This window comes from Thermobia domestica, chromosome 11, assembly GCF_964235325.1.
Source record: "Thermobia domestica chromosome 11, izTheDome1.hap1.1, whole genome shotgun sequence".
NCBI lineage: Eukaryota > Metazoa > Arthropoda > Insecta > Zygentoma > Lepismatidae > Thermobia > Thermobia domestica.
This window is the reverse complement of record NC_137464.1, coordinates 58,578,363-58,591,363: the sequence shown is the minus strand read 5'-3', so window position 1 is coordinate 58,591,363 and position 13,001 is coordinate 58,578,363. Positions and strand designations below refer to the sequence as shown.

General features: G+C 34.4%; 2 protein-coding genes and 1 long non-coding RNA gene across 4 annotated transcripts in view; 1 reads left to right on the top strand and 2 right to left on the bottom strand.

Moving 5' to 3' along the window:
• LOC145664095 (uncharacterized) overlaps window positions 1-13,001 on the top strand; it is a 59,052-nt gene that overhangs the window by 27,375 nt on the left and 18,676 nt on the right. The gene's annotated exons all lie outside the window — the stretch shown is intronic.
• LOC145664097 (uncharacterized) overlaps window positions 1-13,001 on the bottom strand; it is a 285,281-nt gene that overhangs the window by 267,646 nt on the left and 4,634 nt on the right. The window lies entirely within an intron of this gene.
• On the bottom strand, window positions 4,936-12,211 carry LOC145664092 (uncharacterized). Its single transcript, XM_081730441.1, has 2 exons — window positions 5,853-12,211; window positions 4,936-5,180 (listed from the first exon to the last, which is right to left on the bottom strand). The coding sequence occupies exon 1, from the start codon at window positions 11,959-11,961 to the stop codon at window positions 8,068-8,070; it is 3,894 nt and encodes a 1,297-aa protein (XP_081586567.1). The 5' UTR covers window positions 11,962-12,211; the 3' UTR covers window positions 4,936-5,180; window positions 5,853-8,067.

Below are 13,001 nucleotides of genomic sequence, written 5' to 3'. Positions count from 1 at the left end.
GACAATCTAGAAATATGTAGAAAGAACTGTTTTATTAAAACATTTTGTAATTAGTTTATTAATTTTTGAATAATCGGCGCAGAAAATTATACGAAAGGAGTCATAAAACGTCAGACAATAATTATGTTATTGTACATACATAAGCATACTCCGAATTTATTAAAGTGCAGCGAATATCTCGAAATTTCTTAGACCAAGGCAGCTTATTTACTAAAATGAAAGATAATATCACTCCAGAGATTTGGATGTGGAAACTAAGATAAAAGTATAGGTAAAAGGTATAAACATTACTAAACGATATTCTTGATGTACGTGTGGCTACATGGTTAACGTACGCGTCTAAGAAGCGGAGACCCGGTTCGATTCCCAGTAGGAGCGCATGTGGTTTGAATCCTATGTTAAACCGCAGGTCACTGTATCATACAACCTGATGCTAACAAAGACACTAAATCCCAATCGAATAAGCTACATTCTAGGCTTATATCAGCTTTCGAATCTCTGCAGACTTAGTGGGAGTAATACCATTAAGGGGATCCTATGGTACGTTTTGTACCATGGACGTTTTTCATGGTACATTGCGTTATTTCTCTTCTATCTGAGCTTTTTCGTCCGTTTTTTTTTTTAAGTCCAGAGGCATTGTAGAAGACATTACGTATGGTTTCAGACCGTCCTGCGTCCAGACATAGGAGGTGATGACGTCATGATCTCAAAATATATTTTTTCCCTTATTAAGCCTATGTTCATTATTTTTTGGCGGGCTTATTTTTGAAGATTGAAAGATTGAAATTTTGCACAAACATTCAGTCCACCGAGTAGTATTTACCAGATTTTTTATTCCGATGTCAGTGTTTAAACAGGGGGGAACCAGAGGGGCAAAGAGTTAAAAAAAAATATTTTTACCCCCAAAATCCCGTTTTTTCAGGATTTCCCGCCTCACATACACGATGAAGACACGTGAGTCATACCGTCTGAAAGGCAGTTCCATTCTGAAGAGAATGACGGTCGAATTATTATCCTAGGGTAATTAGGGATGTCTCAGGGAATTTTCAAAACACATACTTCTATATAGGGAAAAAAGGGACATGGTCGGTATATATAATTTTTTTTGGCGGGCTTACGTTTGCACCTGTGCACACACATTCAGCCCACCTAGTAGTATTTATCAGATTTTTTTTCAGATCTCTGCATTAAAACAGGGGAGGCTCCAGAGGGGAAAAGTTGAAAAAAGGGATTTTTAGACTCAAAAAATCCCGTTTTCAGGATTTTCCCGCCTCACATACATGATGGAGACACGTGAGTCATGCCGTCTGAAAGGCGGTTCCATTCTGAAGAGAATGACGGTCGAATTATTATTCTAGGGTAATTAGGGACGACTCAGTGATTTTTTTCAAAATATACTTTTGTATAGGGAAAAATGGGACATGGTCGGTACATTATTTTTTGGAGGGCTTATTTTTTCACGTAGAAGATTGAAATTTTGCACAAACATTCAGTCCACGGAGTAGTATTTACCAGATTTTTTCCTCCAATTTCTGCGTAAAAACAGGGGGTCCAGAGGGGCAAAAGTTGAAAAAAGGGATTTTTAGACCTAAAAATTCCATTTTTCGGGAATTTCCCGCCTTAGATACATGATGGAGACATGTGATTGGTACCGCCTGAAAGGCCGTTCTATTTTGAAGAGAATGATGGGCGAAACATGACCCTAGGGTAATTAGGGATGTCTCAGGAAATTTTTTCCCTGAGGTCATGATGTTTTGCGGTAATTTGGGGCATTGTGGGGATTCTTGATAAAATTTCTCCCGCCCTTACTATTCAAGATAGAAACTTGAAATTTGGTACACACATTTAGTTTACCAAGTACTATTTATTAGATTTTTGGAGGTCTCTACGTTCACACAGGGGGGGGGGGTGGCAGGGGGCCCAAAGTTTGACAATTTTTTTCCCTCAAAAGTTTCCCTTTGACATCAATTTTCCCTCTCCTGGTATATGGTATGGGCATGCAAGTGATACCATTTGAAATCAAGCTCTATTTTAAAGAGAATGAGGTATGAACCATGATCCTAGGATAAATAGTAGCTGCTTGACTGAAAGTCTAAAAAATAGCCCAAAAAGCCAGAATCCGGAAAGGGTTCGTTTTCCCTATAAACCAAATTCGAAAATACTATGAACATTTATCCGCAATGCAATCCAAACGCTTGCATCTTTAGGAAACACGTGTGTCTCAGCAGACACAATATACATATTTTTATATGGTAGGTCATCAACGAGCATCTGTACTTGAAAAGCAATCAAAGTCGTAACTTTTAATTTTATACTTTCTGATACGCCACCCAAGTTTAAACACTAAGATATATTGTGATTACAACACAACTTGTCAATTAAATTTTAAAGGAATCCTTACGCAAAAGGAAGGATTTTTTTAACACGTTGGCCGCCATGTGCATAATTCTGATGCACAAATCGTGGGGTACAAAATACCCCCGAAATATGGCTTGGCGGCTAACGTGTTTTTAAAAAAAAAAACAAATATTCAATGAAAATATAGAAGTAGATGTACCCCACTTGGCACGGCTGAGTCAGCGAAATTTGATCCTGTTTTCCTGGAATTGGGAGGCAAGTTTCGACAAGCCTTTAGTTGCTATGTTCATAGCCTTTTACGGGTAGTACAGAAGCGCGTGGGAAAATTTTGGTTTATTTGAATCCCCGTTACCCCCTACTCCTCTTTAGTTGCTATGTTCATAGCCTTTTACGGTTACCACAGAAGCCCCGTGGGAAAATGTTGGTTTGCTGTTGCTATGCTCATAGTCTTGGACACCTGCTAGATGTAAAAAACAAGATAAAACATGAATTTTCGTGTTCTTGTCGTTTATTGGCTAATAATTTGAATCCCCAAACCCCTCACCCCTCCTGCGAAGAGCGTAAGCGGAACGTATGTGCTTGTGTAGATCATTCTGTTAGCAGCTGTTGCAAAGGAAGAAACGTCAAAAATTTTAAAGATGTCATCGTCAATGAGTTTATTAGATAAACTTAATAAGCCATCAATGGTACCCTTTACAAAAATGCGAGATTTGGAGATTGGAGTACCATTTCGTATTGTAAACTGTGAGATAATTACAACGGTATATGGTAGGAAGGCCTGTGTGACATTTGAAGGAGGTGAAAAAGTGATTTTACCTGGACGTTGTACTGAAAAATTGGAAGCAGATAATGGTGCATTATTAACGTATTTACACAGTGGGAATGTCTGTTTAATATATAAAGGAATGAAGATTAATGTATCTGGACGTAACATGCACGATCTTGAATTTACTGAACTGGTTTACTCATCGTAAGTGTATGGTGACATGTACAAACAAGATGAAACATGAATTTTCCTCTTCGTCCCTCCTCTTCATGCATGCGCAGTCATCTGTATGCATAGTGTCGTTATTCTGTACTGACCAGCGACTGGAGTAACATGTCTTTGAGTGCTTGTGCGTCAACTATGGATATCAAAAAAGAGTACTTGTTAAATGTTGAATATGGACTTAATTCAATGAAAACCAAATTAATTTGCATTGGACTGGATAGTGATACATTTGAACCAGTGATTCGTGTTGGCAAAGGACTTGTGTTTGGAGTGGAGTTAAATTTGGCAGAGTGGGAGAAACTTGTACATTTAACCCCATTTGTTACGGACTATTTAAATTCTCAAGTGGAAATTACATTTATAAAATCTCTTGGTCGAAAAAACGAACTGGTGGTACGAAAACTAATGGGTGAAAAATTAGTGCTGTTAGAGAAGAAAGGAACACTTCATGCTCCTCGAAACACTGTGTACTTATCTTCAAGTGATTGGCTTTATTTCTTGGAAATATTACCGTGTATTGAACATGCTGTGAAAAACAGTAAAGTTTGTAGTGTTGTGCTACGTGAATATTTTGACTTGTGTACAGATACTATTCGTAATCATGTACAATTACAGTGTCTTACATGCAGAGGACTTGCCGGAATCCATACCTGTGTAGATGAACAGAGTATTATTAATGGTATGAACATCAGTTTTCCAAGTGTCTCTCTTGATAAGAACAGTGATGTGAACATTGATGGTGAACGATTAAAATTGGAAATGAAAGTATTTTGCAAACAAAAACTTATAGATTCAATAATGGCTGATTTATTTGATAGTGTATCGACACAGCCATGGTGGGGGGAAACCGAAACTCAACCTTCGGAGGGTATCAATGAAGTGAACGACTCTTCATAAAGAAGGAGAAATTGATTTGTTTTTTTCATGTATGCTAAACAACGTAATATCAAATGTAATAAAAATATATATATAGTGGAAAGTGAAATGTTTTATTTGTGTGTGTGTGTGTTTTGTGTTCGTTTCATACACCTCAATATGTTAGGATTTTAAAGTTTTTTATAAGAAAAAAATCCTAACATATTTTTTTCATCGTATATTATAAGTGATACGTATAATAATAATAATAATAATAATCATAATGAATTCAAATTCTTGAAATGAATGTTAAAATAAAAATTAGTATTTGAAATTATTATTATTATACAACTTTGTCTTAAGTATGATAAGACTTTTTTTAATTTTTAAAAAAGGAACTCAAATAATTAATATTAAAATTTTAAAAACAAAAGTCCTATCATAATAATAATAATAATATTGAATTCACATACTTGATTTAATTTACGAAAGAATAACTGATTAAGTATTTGAATTCATTATTATTATTATGTAGTTATATGATTTCATCATTGAATTAAAAAATCAGTTTTAGAATCTTTTTTTTTTTTAAATCACTATGAAATTCTTTAATTCAATGACTTAAAAATATGTTTTATGATATGTGTATTTAATTACATAACTGATCATAAAACATATTTATTTATTAGGAAATGGAGAAAATAAGAAATAAAACATTTGTTTTCAAAGAGAAAAAATAATACAAATTGTTTATTGCTGATGAAACTATTTACACAATTAAAACGACGGTAAGTATAGTACATTTTAAAAGAACGTTAGATTTTGTTTCCACTGTCCATGTGATGATAACTTTACAACTGCCATATACTGTTCACTGATGATACTACTGCTGTTGATGTTGATGATGAAACGTAGATACAAGTCAATCTGTACATTGAAGATGATGTCCATACACACGATGACGATCTTTTACTCTCTGAAATGAAAAAAATTGAAAAACAAACTTAAAATTTATTTTATCTATAATCATGAACAAATAATAATACATACAAACACATTATAATAAAGAAGAAGAAGAAATGGCTACCTGCAATAATATGAAAAGAAAGTAATCAAAACAAACGAAGAAGAAGAAGAATGAAGACATGATTACCTGTAAAAGTAAATACAGCAAACGACGATCATTTTTTTCTGGAGTTGATGAGAAAGTGTAATGAAATTCATTTAAGGACTTTCCTTTAGCTTTGAAGCATAGGAAAAGATATGAATAATGCCCACATAAGGATGATTTCACACTTTGAATTTGTTTATTATTAAATGTATAAGAAGTGGAATTTCTACGTAGAAATTGAATATGATGCATTACATATGGAGGAAATCCAAATGTATCGAAGTAGTGGGCACGGCCATCAGTATGAATATATACGGAAATCCAGTGTGTGCCAAGTTTGTTCGAGGGATCTGTATTTATGATGATAGCTGCAGGTAGTGGAACATGTGCTGGTAATTCATTGGCTGCATATACGCCAACGAAATGATTGTGAAATAAAGAATTTGTTTGCAAAGCATTCAATAAATCTAGTGTAGAGGACATCATGTATAAAAATGCAGACATGTACATATATGATATGATATTTAAATAACGTACCTTTAAAAATCCATGATGATGTTCCTCTGATGATTCACTTCTAAGAGAGATTGGAATTCTCCATACACAATGCAGGAGATAGGTGCTGGTAGAGGCTTCGTAAAATGAACTTCCAGACGAACACACCCATGACGTATAAGATTCCAATGCTGCACAGCGCTGGCTTCTTCATCTTGAGTAATGTCGAAAACAAAGATAGTGTATCCTTGAGGAAAGTCAAGGCGAGGAATATTGTTGCCATGATTTGAAAAGTGAATGCCTGATCCACAGAATAAGGTATGATATGAGGAAACATAGAGGTTGTTTTCGAAAACTGGTTGTAATGGTTTTGAAGGTACAGGTTTTCCATCAATGTATAGAGAGAAGAAATTGATGTCAAAATGTTTGAAATGAAATGGATTTGAAGTTATTGTTCCTGTATAGGCATCATTTTGTGTAAACGCCACAATCACTCGAGTTGGTAATACTCCCATAAATAAATTATCTATTGTCTTTGATTGAAGATCCTTTGGAATGACGAACGACTTCATTTGCACTCTTGTGAGAGGATATTTGGCTGTTGTTGATTGTAGAAGCTTGTTATGTGCTAGTTTTATTGTAGGACTAACATTAATCTTTTTAATATGTAAAGCAGCGTCTAAAATGTTCACTTTAGCTTCAACAGACGCATCACTAGCGATGAGACAAAAGTTTGGCTTTGCAGGAATTAACTTGAGACGTAATTCTACTCCTTGGATTAAAAATTTATCTTGATTAAAAATATCACAATGAAGATGTCCAAGCATGTCGAATTTTGCACTTTTTTTTTGTTAATTCATAACGTTGTTGAAATCCTTTATTACCACTAGATGTTGCATCCATATGTCCAGCAGTATCTTGAAACCAGAATGCACATTGAAGATGAGTATTTTTAGCAGAATCATCATAATTTAACAGTTTTTCAATGTATGATCGATATGGATGATTATGAGATGGAAATGAAATCAGTTTGTTATTTAAATACACTTCCACTTCACTGAACATAGAATTTAAAAAGTCATTAATAGGAGCCACAGCTTTATCACTTTCACCAAATGCTGATCCATCAGGCTTAACGATTTGAGCTTCAATGTAAAGAAGAGTACGTGGTAGATCTATGTATTCATCACTTGTTCCTGGGATGACAAACTCTATAGGAGCATTATCAGCTAGTGAACTGATTGGTTTGTATGTAATAACATGATTATCCAATATACTGGTTTGCGTTGGTTTTGTAGAAAAAATATCTAGTTCACTTTTTACACACTCGCAGGATTGATGATGTAAGAAAGCCATAATGGTGATGATTTAATCAAAGATATCGTGTGATTCTTTCTTCATACGTATATTTATAAACAGCCTTATTACATTTCTCTTCTTCTTTTGTTGGAAGTAGTGTAGCCATATGGAAGAGTATCATATGAATTTGGAATTCTACGTCGTTTAATATAATTTATCTTATAAATTTTTGTTTCGGGCATGCTGACGATAGTATGGTCTTTCCTGCGGCAAATTTTTTTCTCATTGGTAATTTTTACTTCCGTGGGACGAGATTCTTCTTCTTCTTCTTCTGCATCCTCTTCATTATCTACTATCATTTTCTTCATTACATCAAAATTTAGGTGTTTTGAAGATTCATAGTTTAATGAAAAGCCCCGTATCTTGCACACTTGAAACTCCTTCTTCGTGCTGGGATCAAAAATACGTAAGCTGTAATTCTTCGGGCCCGCCGATACATATTCTGAAATATAGGCTTCTTTACCATATTCGAGGACTTCATTTGTTAAATCGCCTAAAAAGTCACCAGTTGGAATTGTACTTTCACCAGGTTTTTGCGTATAAATGACGGAATCAGTATCAAAATATAATACTCTTTCTTGTAGCTGATCTAAATATTTGTACAATTCTAATCTTGCTTGTGCTGTTGTGTATGCGGCTATGACAACATTTACTGTTGGTAGTGAAACAGGAACGTCATCGGTGTATTGCCAATATACATATAACATGTCATCATTTACTAAAAATATTTGATGAACATCTATATCATGAGATGTTAATTTTTCATATAATTCCTTGGGTTCATTAATAATGCTGACATGACCCATGTTCTCACGTTGACCAAATTTTCCCCAAAATGAATTTAGCATTAATTTAGCTAAACTTCTAAGTGCTGGATTATGTTTAATTTTGTTCTCATCTAGACGTATTCCTTCTTTTCATAAAATTGCTGAATGTACTTCTTCTTTAATTCATCTGTTTCACACCATGATGGCCATCCACTAGCTTCTGTTTTTGCTTTCAGGAAGGTGTTTATGTATTCTGCAAATAAGCCGCCACTTTTTGTTTTTTCATCATATTGAACAACGTCATATGCCCATATTTCATGAATATCTATTATTTTGTATCCTTTTTCTAATGCCTTTCTTACTTCATCTGCTACCCATGTTCCATGTAGCACTCGGTCTTCATCGTTGTGATTACAAGGTGTTTGGTTTAATTCATCACAACATGTACGGCAGAGTGGAAACATCAATCTATCATTTGATTTATAAGGGAGTACAGGATGAAACAGTTGTTTTGGAGGCAAAATACTGAGCTTAACTAATCCTTCTACTTCTTCAATGGTGGGAATATTTGAATCTCCAGGCAGGTAGATAGTAGGATGACGAATTGGAAACTTCTTAGTCTTAGAGATAAATGGGTACAATGAAATAACATCTTTGTATTTTATGGTCTCTCCTTCAGATTCTTGTGCTTTATGATACAAACGTATGGCATTCACACGTCCTCCATAAAAAGCGTCACGAGGTTTTAATGGTGTTTTCTTTGTATACGGATGATTACTAACATACTTCTTCATCTCTTCATTTCCTGCCAATTGTTTTTTAAATTCACAACCCCATATTTCATGCACTTCACAGCCAAAATCTTTTAATTTTTGGATTTTCTTCTTTGTTGCTTCATATCGAAATTCCATGGTATCTGTAGTATTGTTATAGATGGGTTTATCTCTGTCGTTAGGGTAGCAGTAGATACAACCATGTGTGAAATCGCCTTCATACTCCCAGACGTGTATTTTTCCTGTATTGGGATCTGTCCATACACCATCTACTTTCATTGATGCTATTCGTTTTTCCTTACTACGTGCAGCATTGGTAATTTGGATGTTTCTGGTTTTTTCTTCCCAAGCTATCCATTGTACTGCTTCAACTGATTGTACATCTCTCCATCGATATCCGTTCTTTGGTATGATACCAATTATATTTTCCTTTAAGAAATTTCTACGATATACCAAATTACATGCACTGGCAATTGTAATACATTCAAGTAAGGGATTGACATTAGTTTCAGATTCAAATGTATTCATAAATGAAATACAGGCTTGACGTAATACCTCGACATCCTGTACACAATACTTGATGAGTTCTTCTTTCATTTTAAAGGTGTCGTTTTGATGTTCGGTATACCATTGGAGAAACTTGCGTCTTTCGTCTACTTTCATAGTATCTGCTCCATAATATTTAATGTCTGGAAGCGGCCCTTCATAGGTTTGGTTCTCACGTCGATTAAAGAAGTGTGGGAAATATCCTTTGCACGATTGAAGCCCAAATGCACCACTGAATTTACTTAAGGGCATAGGAAGAAAGCTTAGTGAATCGATGAAGGTTACGTTTCCTATTTTAAGAGAGAGAATTTTTGCTCCATTCATGATTACTTCTGGAGTCCAATTCATCTTCTCAACCATGGCCTTAATGATGAAATGTGCGTCATATCCCTTTGAGTTATGGGCAACACAGGTTACTGATTTAATGTTTGGTCGACGTTGTTGAAGATGTTTTAGAAAATCTTCTATTACATTTTCTCCGTCAAAAATATTTTCTCGCTTTCCACAAATGACACAATCATTCTTGATGTTGTTATCTTCATAACATTGGTAACATACATGTTGACTAACCAAGGCATTAGGTATGTGTTCATATATGTTTGCGTCCTCCTCTTCTATTTTCGTATCTTGTGTGCATTCAATATCATAAAACAGAATCATAGCTTTCTTCTCCACGATGATTTTTTCATTGGCTTTTTTCGATTTTCTTCTTTCATTCACTTTCATGTAACATTCATGATTGGGTGGTACTATATCATAGCAAATGTTGCAATAAGTTTCTCCACATACGTGAGAACCTTTTTCTTTCACTACATAAATTTTCAAACACTGGGTACAGCATTTCACAATGGAACATAAAGGCTTTCCATTTTGATACGACGCTGACTTGTGATAGTCATAGCATGACTGGCCATAAAATTCTCGATTACAATCATTGCAAGTAATATGGGTTTCTTTAAAGTCACATGGTGGCTTCTGATGACAACGAAAACATACAGCTGTACAATGTTTCAAATGTGCATGCTTCTTTTCATATTTCTTATGACAGCTTTCGCAATAAAACTTACAGCTAAAACATGCTGTCAAGCTTTCAATGACGTTGTAGTGGTTATTTATGAACAGTAAATTTAAAGCAGTTCTCTCGTTATCACTTGGTGGAGCTTCAAACATAACATCACTTCCTGAAAAGCCCCTATACACTGTAATTTTATAATCCTTTAAAAATTCCTGAAATTTACGAATTTCAGGAATTCCACCACCATGACTAAGATCTACATTGGCAGCTTCACACAGTTCTTCTGCTTCTTTTTCTATGATATATTTACTTTGATGATTTACATATCTATTATATTCAGTTTGATTTCTTCCCTTGTATTTTTTCAGTCCTATGGCAACGACGATTGCATGCGCTAAACATCTTGTACCTGTGTTCTTAATTGTGATAATACCACGTTTTGCCTTTACATATTCTTCAGTATTCATAACATGTTGTTTCAAACGACCTTGGCCTCTTGGCATGCGCACATGATGGAAATTCACGATGCAATCTTCATTTATAAGAAAAGCCGCATTACTTTGCAGTACTTTCTCATAACTTATCCATAGAACTTCTGCTGAGAGATTTCTTGCTTCTCTGAATGACAACCAAAAAGGGCGGTGTCCTTCTCTCTCATTTGTAATTGTTATTCCTACGTAATCATGCTGGTCCACATTACGTAGCAAATAATCTATTAGTGCCCGTAGACTTGCTTCAATTGCCGTAAAAGGGTTTTCATCTGCACGTACGGGGGCTAGACGGAATCGTAGCATTCTACCCTCCATATTGTATCTTCTGTATTGTCTTCTTCGTTCTTCTATTATATGAAATCTATTGTGTCCATCATTACGGTTGTTATTTCCGAATCCTACTTGTATATTTGAATTTCGTTGTGCTTGAAATACGGCTAGCAATTCGTCCATTCTTTTTTCTATGTCGTCTAAATCGACTTCCATTTCTTCGTGTTCTACACTAGCCTCTGCTAATATTTCCATAATTGAGGGATATATTACTTCTTCTTCTTCTTTTCTGGGATCGGGAAACAAATTGTTAATCCAATTTTCTAGTTCATTCGTGTAAAACTTATCATCTTCTTCTTCTATCTTCATCTCTTCCTTATTGTAATCCTCTCCTATTATTTGGGAAAACGTGAAATTTAGCAGCTCTTCTTCTTCATTTCTCCTTTCTTCGACGTCTTCTTCTGTTCCTTCTTGTAACCACTTTATAATTTCTTTAATACGGCCTGATGCTTCTTCTGTTATCGTTCTATTGCTAGCACTGTTCAATATTTGTAATAGTTCTTCTTCATCATATTCTTCTTCTTTTTCTACTGGAATTTGAATTTCAATAGTTTCTCTTTCTTCTTCTTCTTCTTCTGTTGCTGCTTCTTCTATTCTTTCTTCTATTTTCATTTGTTCTTCTCCGGCTTCTTCTTCTTGCATTTTTTCATGATGATCTATTTCCATTTCTTCTTTTGCGTCTTCTTCTTCTTCTTCTTCTTGCATTTCTTCTTCTTCTTCTTCTTCTACCCCGATTATGGCATTTATTTCACTTAAAAGAACTTGCGTTTCGTTATTTACGCCCACTACCTCTTCTTCTTCTTCTTCTTCAATGTCATTAATGAAGACCGTAATCTCCTTCAGTAAATCTTGCGTACTCTCTTTTGCCATTTTTCTTCCTCAGATGTATATATACGTAATGCTATTTGTGTAAACGGTATATGAATATGATATATAATAGGATATATAAATCTTATTTAAATGGAATATATATATGTATATAAATATTTTGAAAGGATATATAAGTGTTTAAAAGAATATACGAATAAGTAAAATGTGATATATATAAGTAATTAAAAAGGAATAATAATAATAATATCAACGGGAATAGGAAAAAGGATTACACTTATCTTTATTTGTATGCAACCTAAAATAAAAAAGAAATGAATTTTGTTACTTATAAATCAATATATATTAGATATATAAATATATACTATATAAGACAGAACTTTATAATGTCAATGAAATAATCTCTCATCATACCTTTTAAATATTTTAACTTTTCTTCCTATTCCACGGGATGAAGAGTGAAACAAATGTATGTTCACAATCTCTTTCAAATGTATTGACTAATGAAGATATGTAGATTACACGGCCTTTTATACTTATTCTGTTTTAGAATTTTATCGTTAATTTTAGTGAACGCGAAATCCGTATTTCCTCCTCCTCCTCCTCTCTACACGTCTTTCTTTTATACTGTCATTAATTTTAGCGACCACAAATTCAATGCTATCTTCTTTACAACTTAACGAAAAGATGCTATTGACTTTCCCCGGAAAACCGTTCCTACATGTGTCTTATTCATATGCTCCCCTTAACGTGTGAATGAGGGATGAAAGACATTTTAAACTAAAAGATTTCATCTCTTTTTCTTACGTGATACAGCGTTCATCTTTAGTGCACGGGAAGTCACAGATTGGAATCCTGTCACGATATGGAATCAACACTAGGAAAACTATGGAATCCATACTAATATTGTTTATTTTATATTATTTTTTACGTGTAAGAATACCACCCCCGTGAGCCCACAACTTTTTACCCCTTAGATGTCATGTTACTGATTTCAAAGTGACTTTATTGAATACAACACCTTCGAAAACTATAGAATCGATACTAATGTTGTTTATTTTACGTGTATGAATATCACCCCC